Source organism: Gasterosteus aculeatus, chromosome 5 (assembly GCF_964276395.1).
Source record: "Gasterosteus aculeatus chromosome 5, fGasAcu3.hap1.1, whole genome shotgun sequence".
Taxonomy (NCBI): Eukaryota; Metazoa; Chordata; class Actinopteri; order Perciformes; family Gasterosteidae; genus Gasterosteus; species Gasterosteus aculeatus.
In genome coordinates, this window is record NC_135692.1 from 11,358,721 (window position 1) to 11,381,162 (window position 22,442).

The window sequence follows — 22,442 nt, forward strand, 5'->3', positions numbered from 1 at the left end:
CCATCTGCACGCGGCAGGGTGTGTGAGCGACACCGGACGACCGCTGTGAGGAACTATTGCATTGTTATTAAATGGCTGTTGCCTCGCTGGCAGCCATATTAAAAAGGCTCAGATCCTGTGCCTGATGCAAGGCAATGAGGAGGAGAGAAGAGGGGGTGGGGGGGTTTCAAATGAAGAAGAAGAAGAAACCATAAGCTCGGAGCCGGCCCGGCCTTCTGGACGCGGTGACACGGCGTGCAGCTGCGATGGCACACATTAAAGCACGGCAGTACAAACATTCTTCAAATGGAGGAGGCAGAAAGGAGGCTCTTTTCTTTCTCTCTCGTTTTTTTTCTTCCTTTCTCCACTCCTCTCCTTCTCCTCTAACCTCTCTGCCTCCCTCCTCCCCGCCCACCACCTCGACTGGCTCGCCATCTCATACAAAGTGCAGCGAGAGGACTGCTTCTTTTTTTCTTTTTTTTTTAAAGCCGTGGCTTAAGGAATGCAAATGGGGCATCTCCGTCCTCAGCGGCGTTGTTTATCCTTCCTCCTTCGGTGTGCGCCGCGTTTAAGGTGCCACTCTGTTACCAAAATGGATTTGCGTGCGCCTCCCCTTGCTCGGCCGTAGAAGGTGTGTGTCAACCTATTGCCCCGTCTCATCCTCTCACACTCGGGGCAGCAAAGCGGCTCTTTAAGATGATACACTCGGGGGACAGAGTGAATGCTCAGCAGGGGGATTCTTTGGTGCAGATTCTGCCTATAGGGAAAAATAAGAGATGTATACGAAATATAAGAGATCTTCTTTTATGTGTATATATGTTTCGGACGCTTAACAAACTGCAGGCATTTTAAAAAGTGTCAGCGAACTCCATTTTTTCCAGCCCTTTTCATGTTATTTCTCCTCAAGTCCTCAATCTAAAAGGCCAAGAAGAAAAATATGTTTTTTTTTCTCTTCTAGCTTGGCCAGTGTTTCCCAGTAAATTGAAATAAGCAGAAATAAGTTAGGTTAATATGTTGGGTAAATGGCATACAGGTCACGTTTTCTCCATCGTTGAACCTAATTTCACTGGTTCAGGTGAGTGTTCAGGCAACATTTGGGAGGAGATGAAAGATGATTTTATGGGCTGATGACGGTCTTTCCCTGCCCTTGGGAGTATTGAACTAAAAGTCCAAACTATTGTTTCATTCAGAAGTAAATACTTTGCTTTGAGAAAATTGATGACTGAGCTCCTCTGTTTTCCTGAGAAAAGTTTCCACAAGCCGAATTTTTGGTGGCTGTCATCCCGCTTGACAAAACCTGACATTTGGAAAGGTCTGTCGGGAGGATTTGTTTGCGACGGCTTCGAATTACGGCGAGCACCGAAGGGACGGGAGGAGAGGGAAAGACGGGGGGGGGGGGGGGGGGGGGGGAAGGCTCCTGCTTATTCAAATGTCACTCCTACGAGGTGAATGCCTTGGCTTTTCTTATTCATTTATTTTTAAAAGCAGGGCATGGGCATTTCTCACAATGGAAAAACATTTCTCTCCACATTTCATTCTGTGCATGTCTCTGTTTTTCTGCTGGGCTCAAGCCGCGTTATTGGCAGCCCGGCTTTAAGCCCTGTGAAGCTCTGCCAACATCTTGACAGTAACCACAAACCATTTAGTTTTGTTTTGTGTAGGTACGGACTGAAGGACCAATCACTCGGGTCCCATTTAAATTTGAGGTTTATGCGCTACTCTATATGCAGCGGCATAAAATACGTATTAATTCTCTCCCGCTCTCCGTCCAAGTGCAGGGACAAAGCGAGAGTCGCTTGATGTGCAATCTGGGGGAGGGGAAGCGGACGGGTAAAATAATCGATTAGTCTTCTGCAGTTTTTCTTCACCGCTGTATATTTTTCTTGTCTCCGTATTTTTCGTGTTTGCTTTCGGGACTCTGCCTGTCACTGACCTTTTTTTAAACCAGGATGAGAAGACCGAAAATACACTGCGTGTCCCTCGGTGACGATAGTCAAATGTCACTCAAACTGATGGACCGCAGCCAACCAGACACTCATACCGAGGGGGGGGGGGCTTCTATCTCCTCTGCCTCGATAAATAGCTGATGACACCTTTGGATTAAGCCCCTCACAAGTCATGCCAGCTGCTGGAATCAGATGACAAGGACCTCCGCTTCCGTGTGTCTTAATCGCTTTCACGTGCAACTGGAAATTTGAAATAAGGGATGAGGACTCGAGTGACGCCTGTACTTTGTACAACCGTTTCCCCAAAAGTTTTTTTTTTTGTCTACTTTTCCATTCTGCCCCGCTGACGTGACACGTTTTTATTGGACTGCGATCACAAAACCCGAGCACCCGATCGCCGAGCTGCTTCCGAACTTCAGGCAGCACGAATTCCCACGTTGCCAAAGACGGACTTTCAAAAGCATTTCCCATTATCAAAGTAATGCATAGGAGAGTATGCCGGGGTGGCTCCCCTGATTAATGGAACAATTACATAATCCATTACACTGAATTATGAATGTGCTAATGATAACCTCATGGTAATGATTCCTGGAGTTTGCTTGTGTAAAATTTGAACAGCAAAGCGGGGAGGACTTCCTCGTGTTTGCAGATGCTCCTCTAATCACCAGGGGAGTAAAGTTGTTCAGACGTGCTCCTCCCTACAGGCACGGGTCGCTGCCGGAATGTCGTAGATTTGACAATCTCCCGCTGCGAAACACTACAGGTCGGGCAAATTCCAAAACACGTCTCACGTGATTCTTTGATGGGAACATGAAGGGGGCGATTGATAAAGAATACGAGCCGCATGAAAACAACATGCAGGATGACAGTTGGCGCCCCGAGCGCTGTCAAAATGGTCGCGGCCAGTAACAGGCAAATTTTAAGCATCTTTGCTGTGATCTTCCCGGACGCGTCGTGCGGCAGACGCCTGTAAATATCTCTCATCTCCTGAACTGTCCTTGGCTTGTTTGTTTGGAAGTAGACATCGGCTGGGTACTTAATTCGTCTAATTGCTCATTGATCCGTTGTACATCCAATCAATGCTGCACCAGGTGATACTGTATTTAGCAGAGTAGTGGAAGGGGCCGTGTCTGCTTTCCTGCCACATGATCAATGTCACTTTTAGCCAAACGACTCAATGTCAAAACGCAGTTTAGGGAAGAATCTTAACTATGCAACAGTCTCCTCCGAGCACAAGCCTGCTAACATTAGCCTCCGGAAGCTAGCGGTCACAGAATGTACGCAGACAAAACCCCTCGAGTGGATAGAATTGTAATATCATGCTTATGAACTCAACCTTCCATTCGTTAAGAGTGTGTTGATTACTACATCGTTTCGCTTTAAACAGGAGGGTATTTTCTTATTTGAGTAAAAAAAAGAAAAACCAGTGCTGCTGTTCAGATGTTCACGTTGGGTCCCACCTTTGTCTTGTTAAATAACATTAGGAGTAGGAGTATGTATAAGAATAGAAGAGGGAAGCAGAGCGCTGGGATGGAAAAAAATAAATTCTCACCTGCGTGGATAACCTTGATAAACAAGAAGAAGTTGGACAAGGATTTATATGTTTTTGGCATCTGGCCCCTCTTGTGCTCGCTGTGGTTTTACTCAGGTTACACACCCATCGTGTAGTGCAGCGCGTAATGAGAGTCACGGTACACGGGAACTGCACGCTGCGCTTTCCTTCATTAAAAATTAAACCAAAAGCATCCGTTCATCCATCAGCAACGGCTTCATCCATCAGTGGTGATTTCTGGTTGCCAGCCGACGCTAACAGCGATACTCACAATATTTGATTGGCTGCTGTAACAACCTCTTTTTAGTCAAATCAAAAATCCTCCTTTGAGCGTTTGACAAGTCTTCAGCTTGGCAGTCGTTCCACGACGTTATTGTATTCCCCCGTTGACAGGCGACGCTTTAGGATCCGGCACCCGAGGAAGAGTCGCCGCGCCACTCCCAATATATATATTATTGCTCGTGGCTCAGAAAGACAAGGAAGCCGGAAACATTTCACGAACCCCGTCTCCGTTTCCAGCGGCTTCACTGCTGATCTTTTGACACAAACTGCACATTTCCTCCGGTCAAAGTCAGATGCGACAGTAAGATGCCGTCGATTCAGCCCCAGATTTCACACCAACGGAGGGTACACGTCGCTTCACGTCGGAGCGCCTCAGGATGAGGGAAATATATATGTGTAGATACAAAAAAAAACAAAATAAGTATAGCCGGAGATGCCACCCTGAATTTCCCTGAAACAACAGCAGATTTTCCGTGTTCTGGTGTGAATTCAAGGGGGGCTTCTCCAGAGAAGATGAGATGTTAATTGCAAAAACAAGTTTTAATTGGGCTTGTGTTTACAAAATGTTGCCTTCATGCCCCGGTTGCACGTACAAGAATAAATGGGTTCCTCAGGAGATTTCTTTGCCTCTCAGCGCATCAATGCACGTGGTGTTTGCATGTGTACCACAGAATATGTGTCTGTCTTGACGCGGCTCTCCATGCAACAACTTCTGACAATCCCTAATATGCGCCGGCCGTCTTCAGTCGCGTCGATTGACATCCATTATTTTTCCAACCCGTGGTGTTGGTCTGTTGTTGCCCGCGGGCAGATGTTTGTCTGCGTTGGACTCGGTTCATTTGATGGTTCAGCGTGCGAGTCCCGTTCCCTTAAGTAAACAAGGCAGCTAGTCCACCGACCTCCAGCTGTGGACACTTATCTGCTTATCTGTGGGAGAAAATTGTCTTCTTTCGTTACTCCCAGCTCTGCGTGCTTTGTCGAGGCAGAAAATCCCCAGCAGTTAGAGCTTGTAAGAGAATTCCGTCGGTACTTAATGGGGAAATAATGACTGCAAGTGACGAGCAAAACCCTTACTTGGTTTCTAGTAAAGCAGTGAAATGCCGCGACTGGTGGAGAACGGTGTCTTCTATCCAGGTAGAACTGGGGAGATCTGTTCTACCACCTCAGAATTGCAAACATGAGTTTCACTGGTTTAAATGTAGATGTTAGTTACTCCTTTTCTTTGTGTGTGTCCCCTTTGATGTACAGACTCTGCACGTGAGCTTAAGTCCCAGGGACTTCCTGCAGAAGTCACAATGACATTTAAGACCAGTACAGAATGCACAGAGAACTATTGAATGGGGATCTCCTTCCCCCTTTTAGGAGGCATTTATCTCATGAACGCTAAAGGAAAATGAGTTAAATAAACCAGCATTGTAATCATGAGCCATTTAAGTTCTTCTGGAGATTCTTCAGTCAATTAAAAATGTGTTTTCAGAAGTTTCATTCAGTTTAATTTCCCCCACGCAGCACATCGTAAAAAAGGGATATAAAAACACTTTTATCACCAGACCTTAAGTTCCCCTCCTGAACTGTATCATTCTCCCCAATTTTTCAGTATACATTTGCAATTTAAAAAGAGATTTTATATGGGCAGTTTTCACTATTTTGCACCGCTTTTTAAACAAAACAAAGCATTGAAGGAAAGCTATTCAATGACTCTGATTGGTGGTCTGCAGCCCTAACCCCGCAACATCTCACCTGCAGTTGTCTACACGCTTTTGAACAAAAGTCTGTCTTCATCCGGTCAGGACATGAAATACCCCGGAGTCACCGTCGGGCCCCGCCTCCTCTCACCCGGCCCAAATGGAAACGGTCGTCTTCTTGTTTAGTCAGCTTGATGCTGGAGTTGTATTTTTTTTTCAGCATGCGGCACCGGAGAACCAGGACCCAGGGGACTCTGCATGTGGGTGAGAGAGAGAGAGAGAGAGAGAGACTTGTCTCCCGTCGTTGGAGTAGCCAGTATGTGTGTCATCTCTGGAGCGCAACACCAGCTTGGCCCACTTCTGCCTGACCGACTAGACTCTGCGGCTCATCTGGGCTCTTCCCTCTTGTCCCTTTGTGTTTCATTTTCTCTCCCGACCCCCCGTCTTTCTCCCCCGCCGCGTGGGAACCCAGTTCTCACGTCTCTCCTCGCCAGTCGGAACAGAGCTAGCGAAGCTCGCGAGCATGTGAGACGTTCCCAGGTGGATCAGGCAGAAGGTACTGGCTCACAATCCGACGGGACCACCCAGCGCCTTTTCTCTCTCGGGGAGCTCATATCCACACACACACACACACACACACACACACACACACTTCTATAGGTCAGAGAAGGAACGGGGGAGGAAAGTGGGACCTTTGGCCTACATCGTGGCGGTGGGAGCGAGGAGGGGAGGGGGGGCGGCTCCGCGCCCCGAGCTAAACAATCCGCTAACCAAAACACAAAATAAGCCGCGCTGCAGCGTGCGGCGAGGCTGTTAAACCTTAAGGTGCAGCAATGGCGGCCGTCGTCGCAGACCCTGTTTGAGATTCAGGAGGTCTGAGCGGAGCGGAGGTCACACGTTTGACATAACGTCTCGTTCTAGGTTGGAATGAGAAACTTTTCACACATACAGCAATTACTGAGCAACATGTGCATTAGGAATGCATCTGTACTTGGATTTGTTTGGCTGTTTTTGTAACTGTTTGTTTTTTGGGGTGGCTGAGCAGATACTTATACTTCGGTTAAACGGTTTAAAGAGCTTTTTTCCTTCTTCTGAAAACAGCTGCATCGTGAGAGTGAATCAAAACAGCAAAGTTGTGTAATCAGAAGCAGAGGGGGAGACGCTGATTTGAGGGGCAATTCTCTGTAGGTCAATCGCTACAAATGCCCCCTTTTCACTGTGATATCTGATACAATGATATTAAATTATGTATAGTTTTAAAAATAAACCGTAATGTTTTGGGTCTCTAGGATTGAGACATTTATAGTTTGTTGTTGCCTCACATTTATTCAAAAAACGGCTTTTTAGGTTTTGACTTTTTCAGTGAGACCTTAGCGAGAGGTGGGTTCATCCAATCAGCTGTACGGATGGTTCATGTGGAGGAGTCATGTCAATCATTCCTTTAGAAGCTGGTCCCAGGTTGAGCTCCCACTGCCTTCATTTTGAGAAAGGTATCAAGTCATCTGTCAAACTTTAAGCACCTTAAACACAGTTAGTCCATTGACCATTTGATATTTTGTCAAATGAAAAATCTCATATGTATGTTATGCATTTTATGATGTTGTACCTTTTTCAATGTGTACAAAACAAAGGGGATAAAGGGAGACTAATGAGTCACAGTTCTTTTGCCCATGAGCTGTACTACTTTGTAATGTACTACTATAATATACGCTAAGCTAACTGGCTGTTGCTTTAAGCATTTCCTCCAGAAAATAAATAGGTTTTAAATATTTTAATTTTTTTACCAAATAATAAGTAACGGTTAGTAGAAAAACCATTTAGGGTTAGGGTTACAATCTGCCAAGTTGCATTAAAAGTCCTATAATCTTAACATCACCACGAATACAGGCTCATAAAAACACATAATGCTTGGAAACAGTATTAGCAGGCGGCTCACACATCACTGCGTAACTAGGAGACGGTGTCACAACAATACTGTCTCCCATGACACTACGGACACACCATCCGCATCCTGTGTGTGTGTGTGTGTGTGTGTGTGTGTGTGTGTGTGTGCACATGCACATGCACAGCCTCTGTCCAGGGCCTTTCACCGAGCCTGTGGCCAAAAATGTCACTCCGGGCTCATTATGCCATTAGCTGCCTCAAGCCTCAGTCCATTTGCTGGGCAGGGAGTGTGACGGAGCCCCCTCACAGGGTCACCCTTCCTGCTGGAGGCCGGTCAGCTGATGGGTGGGGGTGCGTGCGTGTTCAAAAAGAGCAGGAGACCGGATTCATTTTACACTAATTGTGACTCAACACAAGATGTGCGCTGTGTTATGTATGTACATACATTGTGTGTTGCAATGTCTCACAGACGACGAGCAGATGAAGAAGATGGATTTGTTGTTTGCTCCGCTGATGAGCAGTAACAGCGTACCTTTCGAGCTGAGCTCACCAAACCCCTTCAATCAGGTCTACTGAGGCGTCTGTCCGTCATTTGAACTCACACACGTACAGGCAGCACTCCATATCCTGGCACAGGAGGGGTTAATCCAGCCGAAGGGGGGGTTCCCTTGTAGCTGAACTATGTTCCGCAGGTTTGTACCTTCCCATCCATCGCGTAGAGACAGCGAACCAGCTTATTTTCTCTGCACATTGAAACCTGCCTGGAGAAGTATTGTAGGCAGGGCCGCAGGAGGGGGGGGTGACAGCAGGGGGCAAATAAATAGCGAGAAGACAGAAACTGGAGAGGAGGGGTGGTGTGTTAAGAGCAATGTGGGGCGGGACGGCTAAATTATGTGTGTGTGTGTGGGGGGGGGGGGGGGGGTTGCACAGCTCAGCCTTTGGGTGATGGCTGAAGCTCCCACTACATGTAAATGATATATTGGGATTTCTGCATCGCTCCCCCTCTGTACTTTCACAGATAGTCCCCGGCGGCATTATATCTTCGGGCTTCCGTTGTACTTTGCAGGCCGCGTTACTCGTTACGAAACTTCGCGTCAGAGTGCGTCTGTGGGTTTAACGCGCGGCTCAGCTCGCTGAGCCGGCCAAACACTGAACGTGTAACAGGCTGCAGACTGTGAGCAGTTATTCTGTCGGCTTAGCACTTCAGTTCCCACCGGGCCGCCGGATCCTCACTTTCATAGAAGTTGTTTGGAGAGTCTCTCAGCTCTGTTGCCTCATAAAACAAACTGCTATGATGAAAATAACTTTAAACCGCACAAAGCAGCGCTCCTCTGTTTTTATTAGTGCGCGCGTTCGGCCGCGGATGTGTTCGGCCGCGGATGTGTGCATCCGCGGCCGAACGCTGCGTTTGTTGAGGTTTCTAATGAGTCCCAGTAGCACCGGTTTGATTACTTCGTCCTAATTTGACATGCTTCACTTGTGCTGGGTCCCTCTCGCTCCGCAGACCTCAAATCCTGCATGCAAGAGGCTAATGAATCTTCTCCAAGTACGCAAACAAAAGACAAAACAAAACACGGCGGAAACACTCGCTGCCTCGGGCTTCTAATTGTTCCAGACATGTCAATCACCCCCCTCCCGCCTGCCTTCCTCCCACCTTCTCTACTGACAAAAGAGTCATTAGTCGCCAATGGCAACATATCAATCTTCAGAGTGCCGCGTGCTACACTCACGTATCCGGTTCTGTCTTTTGCTTTTTGCTCCGGCGGTTGGAGAGAGGCGGCGAGGGCGGCGACACAGAATTGGGCAGCAAAGGTGATTAAATTGTCCTTGGATAGTTTAATGGGGTAATAAAGTCCCTCCGCGCCAACAGCTGCCAGCTGCGCTCAGATTTCGACCAAAAACGGGTCTTTTTAACGGCTCCCGCCGTGCACCTGCGGCCCACCAGTAACGGCCAGGCGTGCGATGAGGGCGGCCATTTTTTTTCCTCATCTGATCACTGCTCGCTAGTCTGCTGTCAGGAGGGTTTGTGGTTTTTGAGAAACCAGGTTGAGAAACGTAGGTTAGATCAGAAAACGATTTATTGCCAAGTTGGTCGCGCCGCTGGTGTTGCCTCTGGTGGCGACACTAGCAGCAACAACAGCTAACACGCGAACAAGCTAACGCGCTAACAAGCATTCAGGTGTTCCGGCGGTCCTCTTCGGGGTCAATGAAAAAATGTGTTTAAAAAAAACTTGACTCACGGCGCCATCGAAACGACTCTGTCCTCTTTGAGCTCCGGTCACTCGGTTATGTGCAGATGCGATGAATATATCATTTATATAATATATCTCGGACAAAAGGGTGCACTTAAAAAAAAAAAAAAGAAAGAAAGAAAAACGTCGGCTTCTGGTGCTCTTCAAGAATTGCGCGTTAATGGCAGTCAGCAGTTTTTTTTTTTTTTTTCGGGCGCTACAATCTCATTACATTTACAGGAAAGGGATGGGGAGCAACAAAAAAGAGAAAAGAAATTAATTGGAGGCATGCGACAGTTAGGACAGGAGCCCGGGCGAGGGCGGAATAAATCACAGGTCAGTTTGACAGCTTCATGGCTCCGCGGAGGCAGAAGTGGTTAACTTTAATGGCAGGAGATAGTAATGTTGAGTTACTTTATTCTTCCCCTCTTATCCCCGTCCCCCTTCCCCCCTCGTCACGGCCCCTCACCCCTGAACTAGTTTCACTAGACTTGATATATAGAGTTAATTCGGCCCTCCGCGCGCCATAATTCACCGCGTTGCCGCCATTCAGTGTGACCCCCCCCCCCTCCCATACACACATACACCACTGTCCTGCCCCTTCCCTCCTCCACCCTCCTCTCCTCCTCCTCGCCCTCCCCCTTCCTCGACCATTGCTTGGGAAGTTAATTTGGCTAAAAGAGTGTCCACTTCCGGCAGTATTTCCTCAAGCATCAGGTTTCTCCTTCTCGGAGTAAAAAAAACAAACTAAACGTTTTCCCCCGGGTGTTTCCGGGCTACGCCCGCAGCGTAAGCTACACCCAAGTCACCATCTTTTTCAACACCCCTAAACCGGACTCTCACCTGGTGGCCTTTGGGTCACGTTCTGACCCCCTCCCCACCCCTCTGAAGTTTGCTAATGTCATCCCCACAAGGGGCCGACCCCCACCAACATCCCCGGTGACCTCTGACTTAAGCCCTGTGCTTTTATAATTGGGTGGAGCTGGAGGAGGCAGCGGGGTTAGAGGGGGGGCACTAGCAAGTAAAGCGGCAGTGAAGTGGCCTCTGCAGGGTGATGGGTTCCTGCTCTCCATGCACGTCATTTAATCCGCACAGCCCTCTGTGTGCGGTGAGTGGGGGTGGTGTGTTTTGTGTTGTGTGTGTGTGTGTGCGTTGTGGGATTGTTGTGCACTCCTCGGAGCAGATGGATGGGGTCAAACTTCAGAAGACATGATTAGTTCCGATAGCATATTCTGTCACATATTGTACACAAGTGAGAGAAAATATAGAGCTGCAAAAAAATGATTTTCATGATCGGTTAATCCGTCAGTTATTGGCAGATTATTGTTCAGTATAAAAAATGTCTCCAACACAGGATTGTACACATCAAGGGGGTGTCTGAGTGCAAATCCAAAGATATTTAATCAAAACAACGAAAGGCCCCCCAGGCCCTGAACACAACAAGCATAAAGTTGAAACCGTCACCTTCACCGTAATACGGAAACAATCTCCAGACGCACTGCGTCCATTTCAGTAAAGTTCTTCCTCTTAGTGTGGGGGGGCATTTTGTGGCCGGTAGGGGAGAAACGTTGCGCCGTGACAGGGGCCTTTCTCTTCTTTTAAAAAGGGGCGCGGCGACCCCCCCGTGACCCAATGAGTTGAAATGGAGGCCATCGCTGATTGTCTCGCCGATTGTCACGGAGGGTGTCCGACGGCGGCCCGGCTCGTGAATGGACACAGAGACAGAAGAGGAAGAGATATCTGACTGCGAAGACTTTAGTCTTTTTGTGCGCATGTGCGCGAGGTTTCGTGTGAGGCGTCAGACAGTACGAGTGAAGCAAAGGCCGAGGCGGTCAGTGTCTCCTCTGTGCGCACACAATCCCATGATGCAGCCCTTTCTTTCCTCCCCTGTCGCGTGGGGCCGTGCTCTGTCAGGGCCTGGGAGGAGTTCCCATTGAGTGGGTTCTGCACACACACAGACACACACAGATCTTTATGTACCCCATTCACACGAGACCACGGGCTTCATGCATTTAAATGGCCTATCTAGTGGAGCGCTGATATTATACAGCACTTAAAGCAGTTCAAAGACAAAGCTGATGACATCATAGTCATATCAATGTTTCTTTATTAGCCTCCTTTGATGATCGGATTGTTGATAAAATGGTGCTATGATTGGCCTTTGAGAGATGAAGCCAATCTGTAACAGATGGCAGCTTGTGGAGAAAAGATTGCTTGATGAGTGCTTCTCAAATCATCTTTGATTTAATTGTACATTGAGTATCTTTGGTTTTTTGGACGGATCGAGCATCTAAGAACTCTTGATACTGTTTTGGGCACCTAATGAACAATAATGTTGCTTGCAGGGAAAGTCAGATGACCATAATCCCTAACACACCATTATCTGACGTACCTGAATGAATTAGTGGTTAGACATTACAAATGCAGATGGTTGCGCACTTGCATTTGGCATATATTTAAATAGAAGATCAAGTGAACCTCAGTTTTTTTGTCCGCGTGATGAAACCTTTCCTGTCTCACGGGAAGGCGACGCCTCCCTCTGCGCTGTAAGTTTGAAGCGGGATCATTATTATAACGAGATGATGAATGACGTTGTATGGCGTTCCTCCACTTTAGTGTAGTGAGTGACTTGAGCCCCGAAGCTGCTCTGGACATGTTTGACACCCACAAACGTTATTGCACGTTAATCATCTGAAAAATATTTAATGTGCACGCCTGAGTGGAAGTTGAAAGAGCGGCACGAAGAGCCGACGGTGTAAAAAGTAATTTAAGTTTCACAAAGACGCTCCCAATTTGTTTCCCCTTATGTTCACAGAAATGCAGCATCGGCAAAAAGACGGCGGCCCGCATTTGTTAGAGGAAATAACCCCGGCTGCATGCTTGATGATCTCCACAACAACAAAAACAAAAAAAAGGCTCACAGAGGAGAAAAAAAACCTCCACTTGTTAAATGCTTATGAACAGATTCCGTCCAATTCAGCGTTGAGGAGACAACCTTCATTTTAGGGGAGGAGAGCTAAGTAGCGGCGCCGCGCGATGACTCATTTCAGAGGTGCGTGAGTTTGATCCTGTGCCGCGGTGATGAATAGCTGTTTTTCCTCATCAGCACTTTTACTCCGCGGTTAATCCGCCAGACCCACCCTGTAAGGCTTCACCTAGCTGTGTGTGTGTTTTTCCTCGTCTTGATGTCAAAGGAAGGACCTGCGCTCACATAAACACACCTGCGTCTGCCCGCCCTGCTGGCATCAGAGGCTGATTTAAAGGTGTGTGTGTGTGTTTGTGCGTGTGTGTGTGTGTGTGTGTGTGCGCTGGGAGTGACATCTCGTGTAAAGTTAGTGAGGAGCCTTGTACGATACACACACATGTCAACAGGAGGCAGTGGGGGTAGACGCGTGTTACCTGGCGTGTCAGGTGTTAAAAGGACGTTGTGTCGTCGCTCACCCGCTTGATTCACTACACCTAAGGAGGTGAGGTTTTTAGCCTCGACCTCCTCCTATTAAAAACCCCCTCCCGCCTGCACTGAATTGGCATTTTTCACACCCGGGAAATTGATATTTTGTGTGGATGAGCTTTTGGGAGACGTTAATATACGTCTGCTCTGTCTGTCAGCGTGGTGGCGTGATTGTGTGGTGTTGAAAAAGGAAACTGGCCCCTTTTCCTGGTGGTTCACACGCCGAGGAAAAGATGTCCAGAGCTGCCTCACTGCGGACGCCCATTTGCAGTCGGTTCCTGCCCCCCCTGAGAGCATCCAGCTTATTTTGGCTCTTCTTCAGTGGACAGGTTACAACGGGGCGGTTAAAAGTGGAGTGACCTGGAATGCCGAGCGCCGCTCCCCGCCCTAGCTCCTCCTCTTTCTACTCAAACCACCTCTGATTAGGGAGCCGGGGGTCCTTGTGGTCATATTTTAATGTGATCCTGAGCACTTGGAGCCCCCTCCTCAGCCTCGTCTCCTCGCGGCGGAGGGGCCAGCGTTCCTCCAGAGAGCTGTTCTACATACGGCGGACAAGGAGCGCAGCTTCGCACAAAAAAGCCTGCCGAGACTCCACACCATTTATCTCTCAGCTGGAAGGTTGGGCCGCGACTAATTGACTGAGCCGTGTGCTTGTGCGTTAATACATATGTGCGTGTCTGTGTGTGTCGGTCGTATTCCCTGGCAGCGCGGCGCATCGGGAGGGCCTGAGATGATAGGATGTGGTGAAGAGGGAGAGCGAGAGAGGCCAACCTTTTGTTGAGAGCCCATCAGAGGGGCCTCCGGTAAAGTGAGTTATTGGCTGCAGTTTTCCAACATGTAGCCGTTGAAACTGGGCCGATAACCCACGCGGCGCGTTTAAAGTCGGTACCAAACCGTGCATAGCAAGGAAGGTCAAAGTTGAGCCAGAACAACGGGCTGAGAACTGGTTGCTTTTATTACCCAGTTCAATGAATCAATCAGCGCTCTTTTTTTTATTTTTTCATCCAAACTCCGTCTGACTTCTTTATCGTGCAGACCAGACCTCAGGAATCCCCTTCCGTGACGGGACGCCATGGTCGCCGATAGGACCGGCTTGGCGTAAACCAGGTAAATCTGGTCCCATTGAAGCGTTGCTGGCCGCGGTGAATCCCCTTTCCTCACACGGCGCTGGACGAACCTCGTGCTCTTTCTCCGGCTTCCTCCCACCGCTCTGCTCTGGACTTTATCAACTCATTGTTTGACTTGGCCCCTTCCCAAAGTAAGCCCAAGCACCGTTCGGAGTTGGCCGGACTCTCTCTGTGTGTGTGTGTGAGTGTGTTCTGGTGGGGGGGAAGCGCCTCGTTCTCCTGGTACCAGGAAGCTTTGAATCACGCTGGCTCTTCCTGGAAGGACCCTGGTAAGAGCCGCCTCGGTGTCGGCTCAGACAGCCCGTCTCAACCCCCTCCCCCCCCCCTCACAACGGGCGGGCTCGGCCTGCCCTTCCCGGCACGCCGCAGGCTTTTTTTTTTTGTCCTGCACTTGGAAGTTGTTTCCAGCTCTGGCTGCAGCTCGCCCCGATAACCTCGGCCTCTGGAACTCTTGAGAAACGCGAGCGGATTGATCGGATGTAAATAGCGCGAGGTGGGCCTCGGCAACTTAGAATTCAACAACAACTGCCTCCTTTCGGGTACTTTTCGAGGACGCACAATTTTCATCACCGGTGCAACAATTCTGCAGTTTGACGGCATTCGCTTCGCACGCGGCGCTCGCCCCGGGGGCTAAATATAACCGTGTCAAGCTGTCACCTGCCCACGCCGTCACAGGCCCCAGTGTGGTTGATGGAAATCACACTCTCCCGTGTCTGAGGTGCGGAGGATCTGGGCCTGCGAGGCGATAATAATAGTAGAGGCTTTGCGCCTTCCTGTTTCCCCTCGCTTTGTTTTGGCCCGCCGCTGACAGATTTACCTCCGGAGGAAAAAGGACAAAATGGCCCCCGATTGTTCAAAGTGGGGCTCGAGTGGAAAGAAAGCCGGGGCCCTTTTGGAGGAAAATAACAAAGGGGTAATAATAGATTGCAATATTAGTAGTAAACAACTTCATTGAGACCCTCTAAAGGACATTGAGAGGATTGAGATGCCTCCTCAGGGTGAAAGTGTTAATTGTCACACGGTTGCTTTTCGTTTACTTGCTTTTAGTCCGAATAGACTCGCAGAGCTTTGGCTTTTGATCGGAATCAGCTGTAAGAGGGATGGATACTGCTCTGCTTTCTTTTTTTTTTCTCCTCCTGCCGCACCCTGTCAGATAACTTCCCCCCGTCGAACTCCTCAGGGAAATTAAGTCTGCAGAAGTTATCCAACTCTATCTCAAAGCAAGCGCTTTGTGAGCTCGAGCAAAGAGGTTGTAGCTTCAGCTGAGGAAGAGGACTACACACTTCAGAGCTCATTGAATGATTCCATCTAAAGCCCCCCCCCCCCCCCCCCTCCCCCCGAATGAGATCTAATTTGTCAGCTTACTAAAAATAACCAGTGAGATAATCGTAATCTTTCTAACCATCCGTCCATCACCGATATGAATGTCCCGCCTCCGACTGATTTCATCGCTCAGCACAATGAGGCTGTTTATCCCGAAAATACGTAACGCTGTCCAAATATTTTTTGGAGTTCTATCCATCGGATGATTGATCGAATCCCGGCAGTGTGAGTGCGGTTTCTGTATCGCCGCCACACACACGCGCACACACACACACACACACACACACACACGTTGGATTGGCTGAAAAAGATTGTTGTACAGTAAAAGGATTTATGGTTACGTAATGCAATTCAAACAGATCTTAATCGAAAGACTATTTCCATGTAATCCTACGTTATTATAATCTTCTCAGCTTTTTGAGATATTATTTAAGTGATATGTTAAAAAAAAAAAAACGCAGCAGCTGTTTGAAGATTTTTTTTTAGTCATAATTAGGAGGCAAATGTTGAAATCAACTGAGACACTAGAGAGCGATCAGAGCGTAATGTGGATGTGCATCAGATTAAACACTGTGATTAGTAATTGGAGGACACACGAGCCAGATTGAATCGTTGCTTCAGTGTAAAATCCAAATCATTTCTTAACCAAACCAAAGCCTCCATTGTTTGGGGTGAATGTCATAAATTAAGGGAAACATACTCAGCACTTGAAAGCGTAATTGGTGTTTTGAATCGCACGTCGACCCTCTCCGCAGACCTTTGCGCCTTGAGGTTGCGAGTCTGAGCGCCAAACAACAACGAGCTCTCCCGGAAATCGCCCGTTGTCTTTGCGACGGTGGATCGTCCGCTGCGAAATGTGTACGCACACTGTCGCGTCGCTCCATCAAGTCCAGAAGCCCCAGACGTCTCATCAGCACGGCGGTGAGAAGTCTTTTAACATCTTTTTCTTCACCGAGCAACGGCGGAATGAGACGTCACTTAAACGCTTCACCTCCATTAAACTAATCCCCCCCCCTCCCCCTCCTCCTCCTCCTCCCTTAACTGGCATGTGGGGAAAATGGATTGCTCTTAGATATCTCCTCTAAATGTCAGAACCTTCGTCGTGAAGCATCAGAACAGGAGACCCCTCCCCATCAGCGGTGAGCCCGAGGCTCACTTCAGCACGTCCTTAGAAAGTGGAAGTCTTAAGAGTCTTAGTGGAGCACACCCGACGGCTAATGTCAGCAAATTAATTATGGATCCACCCAATTAGTTCGCAAACTACACTGTGTTCCAGGGAAAATGATCAACCCCCCCGAAATGACTCAGTCCCTTCAGTCTCTGCCCCAGTGTGCATTGTGCCGGGCACACACACACACACACACACACACACACACACACACACACACACACACACACACACACACACACACACAGCAGGCAGGTAGCCTGACCTTTTTAATTATTCAATCTCTCAAACTCTGTCATCCGCCAGCCGCCTCTCGCTTTCCAGCGGCCTCCCTCGCGTCCGCCTCGGACGAAAAGGGGAATCGCGGCTCTTTAAAAACTCGCGCTGATCCGCGCCAGGAGGGATGCTGGTCACTGCAACGGCCGCGTTAAACTCCCGCCGCCGTCCCGCGGCCCCCTTTCCCCCCGCCTCCCCGGACAGCGACCCCCCCCGTGTGCCGCTGACATTGAGCTTGAGTTTTGCGGTTGTGCGGCGTGTGCCCGCCGCGTCCTTGGGAGACGGAGGCGGTCATCACAGGTATGGATTTCCACGCTTAAATGCCTCTGCCACTCGCCTCACAAATGTTTCTCTTTCGACGGAGCGGTGGCCGGGAGGTTTATCGATCGTCTGACTTTTAATGCCTCTTAAATATTAAGATTCATGTATATGACCTTTGGGAGTGAAAAATCCCCGCCTAAATACCCTTTCAGGGCCCCCGCTTGCTGCCCTGCCGGCTTTGTTTCAGCTTTTTCTTTTGAATCATTGAGCAGTTGTGCTTACTTTCAAGTTTCTTTTTTTTTTTTTTATTAAATAAAAGCTTGGCTTTGTTCGATAAAGTCGTGTATGGCGTTTTTCAGTGTGAATCAGGGGTTAGAGAAGAGAAGGATCTGTGAGGGCTTCTTTTCTCTACCTCCTTCTCTGTCACTCTCCCTCTTTATGTCACACACACACACACACACACACACACACACACACACACACACACACACACACACACACACACACACACACAGCCCTGGAACGGGGCCCGGTGATTGATGTCTGTGTGTGAGAGACCTCAGAGGCAGCAGCACTACAGAGAGATGGACACATGAAAAGGAAGAAGGCGGGACAAGAGAGAAGAAGTGAAATCAATCACGGAGCAGGGCGAGGCCTTCCAGCCGGCGTTGCCACACTTGTGCTGTGCAGCATCCTCAACTGAGAAGAAATAGCTCGTTCCAGACTTGAAACGGCAGTTTTTGTGTTTTTCAGTTATTTTGAATTACGTGAAGACGTCAATGAATCGTTCACCATAAAAATGAGTGACATCTTTGTGCCGACAAGAGAGACAGACGTTATCAAAGAGTTTGGTCTCGTCCTCAGAGCGCAGCGCTCTGTGTACCTGCCGGTCTGATGGTCTCCGTGGTCCCACGTGTGCAGTCATGTCCTGACCACATTAAACAAGGCCACGCCCCCTGATGGAGGCTGCTGGCTTTTGGTTAAACTCCGTACCTTCTTGTCTTCTTTCCCGTAAACGTCCGATGAAGGCTACGAGCGGTGTAACGCTTTGTCCCAATGCTTTCTGCCAGACGGCGCTTCCTGAGAGGCGCTTCTGGCCTTCTGGAGGAGAAAGATGTGGAATTTGAGTTCTTCAGTGCAACATTTAATCCCGTTGTGTTGCAATCGTTTTACTCTTAATTCGCTAAAATGCTGATCCTCACTGTGCTCCTTGTGCATTGCCAAAAAAAAATGAAGAAGAAAATCATAGCCTTTGTTTTCTCTCCAACATGCATTTGTACGTATATATTTGTGTCTGCCAGCTACAGAAAAACGAAGGCTTTGCCGAAAGACAATTCCAGCCTGTCTGTAATCTGAAATACCAAGTACGATTAAAGTTGTCAGCCCAAATCTGGTCAAAGCAGATGGAATTACAAATTGCATTCGAAACAGTTTTTCCTCGAGCCCAGTGGGGAAATATGGATGCAATGAATCCGCCCCGCGTGGTGTAGCGGTGTAGGTGGGATGGTGTGCTCCTCTCTGAGTAGATATTAACTACCCTCTATTGGCCTGAATGTGTCATTACATGACCATCTGTCACCCTTCAGGTGCAGCACGTCAACTCAAAAGCGTCATTGTGTCACGTGACGAATCTCCCAGCACATGTTGTGCCTGCTGGGTTCACATCTGCTCATTTGCATCCACATTTGTCAGAAGACTACGGACGCCCGTGCTCTCTTTGTTTTCCGGCGGCTTTGAGAGGAAAAAGTGGATTTGCTGTTTGCCGTCTTGAGTCGAGATGTCACAGCGATCAGTAAGGCAGTGTGACAAGTTTGATGAAGCGTCAGATGAGTGACTGTCAGTGAAAGCACTTCAAACAGGAGAAAAGTGACGCTTTTTACAGCGTGGAAGCCTCGCGACTCTTCTTTTTTTAGAGCAAATGGGGCACTTTGTCACCAAGAGTATCCGAAGTGCGTGTCTGTGTGCGTGTCTGTGTGATTCACTGATTTTCGGTATTTCTATCGCCTACAGCTTCCCAGGCTCTTTGCGAGCAAAACGGCTGAGTGGCTTTGTAGCCAAGGACCCTTTAATGCAGAGTTTCGTTTGGTGCTTTTACATCCATAATATGTGTGTGTGTATGTGTGTGTGTGTGTGTGTGTCTGTGGGCCACCGTTGCGTTTAACCAGGACGTCTCTCTGCTCGTGTCCTTCCTGCAGGTGTATGTGCCGAGGCGGTATGCCCCGTGGAATAGTGCTGACAGTGCACTAGGAGTCTGAACCGTTCCAGCATTCGCGGCCCGAGGAGGAGGCGTGCCGCGCCGAGCCGAGCCGAGCCGAGCCGTGCCGTGCCGTCCCGTGCCGTCCTGTGTTTGACGCCATGTCCCTGACTGACAAACACAAAGTGAAGAGGCAGAGGCTAGACCGGATCTGCGAAGGTAAACTTATGAGTATGTGTCCGTCCTTAACTTCTTACCATCAGTCATTGGGGTCAAGGGTCACGCTGGTTTTGTTTTGTTTCCTGCACTTTTCCGCAACAAACACTTGAGTTCCAAGGGCCTCTCTGAATACATACAAGTAGGACCGCTGAGTCACAGCTTGTTTGGGGTCAAGATTTTGGACTTGACAGTTATTTGAACTTGACTTGGTGTGTGATATTGTTGCTCTTATTCCTTGTAAATCACCTTATTATGAGGAATGAAAGCAGCAGCAGTTGATGCAGAGAGAGAATTTGAGGTTATTAGTGTGTTAGTTTATGGAATGTCTCTCTGTTTAAATGACCAGATGCATTTTTTCTATCCTCAAAGATGGTTTTAGGTATGAGCACAAAAACCTCTGACTGGTATTTGAGAGCAGTACTCCAGTCTGCTATTTCAAATCAAAATACACAGATTGAGGTCAAAACTGAGCTACATTGGCTTGAATTTAAAAATGTCCATTACAAATTACTATTTTTTTCAGCAGCTTTTCAATGTATTGTATATGTGTATGTAAACGTATATGTCATGTTATGTGATATTTTGCAAAAGAACATTCCGACTCTACTTGCAGCATTTAGTATTTAACACACCTTACTTACACTGCTTCAGAACTACACATCCCCCATCCTGGCAACCTTTTTGTTAGCACGACCTAAGACCTACCGATGATCAATACTCATTGATTGCTATAATTTTCTCCTGGCACACAGGCCCCGTCAGATACTACAGTTAATAATGCATAGGTTTTGACCTCGGCACCCGGGCAGGGTGTAAATGAGATTATGGCTCCGCCCCGGCCTCTTGTGTTTGTTTCTGCAGGCGTGTCCGTCATGTGATTTACGGTTATGGATTATCTCTAAACATCGTGACTGGGGTTCGATTACCGCGGGAGGGATTGGAGGGACTCTCTCCTGTCACGGCTGTATCGGAAGCGGGCCAATTTTCCACCGCGTGCAACAGTGCATATTGCGCTCTGGGGCGCGGATTAGAGAGCGTTGCATCGAGAGGGCCTGAACACACAAAAGGAGACCCACAGCTACAAAGTCGGCCCGGGCAGCAAAGAATACGAGTCTTTGTGTGGGCGGATGTGCATTTTTAAACCCACTTGTTTGACTTTGCCCCGGCACGTTGTTGTTGTGTGTCTGTCAGACTGGGTCCTGAGGTAAAAGCATCTCCTCTCCGCTGCCTGCGTCCCCGAGAGGCTTGTTAAGCTGCGGGGCCCACCTGGAGCAGGGAGGGCTAGACACTGGCTGCAGTGGTGGAAAATGAAGCTAGACGCACACCATTACCCCCCCGGTGCCAGCGTGTTTGTTTTGCAGCACGATGTGGCGCACGCACACAGAATGGGGGACATAGGCCGCACATCCTGTAAAAGCCCATTTAGCTCGAGAAATCAAATCGTAGGTTTTGGGTCCCGGGCCACTGCAGTAGAAAAGTGATGGCAAATATATATATTTTTTTTAAATAATTGTGGCTACAACAATGGCAGCAACTCTGCTTTGTCACTGTAGATGAACTTAACTGTCAATTGGCTGATTGTGTGGAGAAATCTTATGCAAAGAACTACTCATCTATGGTGCAGAGAGCACCAGTGGACAGACTACTACCCCCCTCTCTGCACCTAGCATTCGAAAATGCACTTGGAGAAGACATTACAGTAAAATGCAAGTTGGGAAAAAATTGTTCTTAAAGGTGATTGTGATTTTATAAATCCCACATTTTATTTATCCAGGTAAATTGTCAATTCAATCTTATATAAATGATATCCCCCCCTGACGTACAAATGCCTTTTCAGATATTTCATCTGTAACCTCGTCTGCAAACTTAAAATGTTAAAGACACTTATTACATTTTTTCATTTTTTGGTGACTTGCACTCATTTGCTGTGTTACAGAGAGTCGGATGATAGACACCACTGTTATGTCTGTAGGTGGAATGTGTTGCCACCAGCAGCAGCTGGTTAGCTGTGACCAAAGATAAGCCTGTTACCACCTCTAAAAAGTTCATGGCCATTTCTTTCGGGGTTTTTTTTTTTGCCAGGCCTAGTTGCCAGGCAACCAGGGGAGACTTCAAGAAGCTAGTGGTCCTGGGCCTAGAAATAATTAATTGCATAACTGCATGTAAAATGCTGTGTGTTTTTTCAGCCTATTGGACAGATTAAATCACCAACATTTATGAAATGTTAATTCATAAGCGCCGGTGTCACTTTATAACCTGCTTCCTGTCTTTGCGCTCTGCAAAGTTATCCAACTGTTGGCAGTAGCTGAGAGTACCAACATGAGTGGTATGAATCCCTCGTCCGTCGTTTGCACTTTGTAAAACAACAACATGTCGAGATTGCATCACGCTCTCAGGAGGAAGCAGACGTCTGTCCTGTCACAGGTGGGTCGTTCATTGGTGGAAATCCTTCCTGATCAGAGTTGCGCTCCACATCCAGCTGTTGCGTTCATGTGAATCAGCCAGCTGAGGTAGTTAGTCATCGCTGGGGGGGGGGCAACAGTTAGTCTGCTCTGCCGGGCACGAGCTCAAAGCCCACCGGACGCGCTCGGAGAGACGGTAACAGGTGTTGCTGTGATGCATGCAGAGATGCTTCATGGTGAGCGTACCTGCCGACGTTCCTTCTCTCGCTCTCTCACACACACACACACACACACACTCCCTCTCTCCAGATGGCCATCATACAGGATCAGTGAAACAGTCCTCTGGCGGCCATTGTGCCTAAAAGAAAGAAGAAGAAAAAAACAGCTTGTGATTTGCGATTTGTTTATGAGCCAATGGCCGAGTTGTCCCACTGATTGCGTGTAGCGGCACGATAAGGCTGC

The 22,442-nt window shown here is 48.3% G+C and overlaps 1 protein-coding gene across 6 annotated transcripts in view; it reads left to right on the forward strand.

Annotated features, from left to right (window-relative positions):
- The window catches only part of LOC120818874 (C-terminal-binding protein 2), a 65,057-nt gene that overhangs the window by 5,783 nt on the left and 36,832 nt on the right, over positions 1-22,442 (forward strand). For 3 of the 6 annotated variants that reach the window (XM_078103391.1, XM_078103392.1, XM_078103393.1), the window contains one exon: positions 19,361-19,578. In XM_078103391.1, the coding sequence (XP_077959517.1) occupies positions 19,521-19,578 (58 nt within the window). In that variant the 5' untranslated portion in view covers positions 19,361-19,520. Of the gene's footprint in view, positions 1-19,360; positions 19,591-22,442 lie in introns of all 6 variants that reach the window. The other 3 variants (XM_078103388.1, XM_078103389.1, XM_078103390.1) reach the window with 1 other exon arrangement.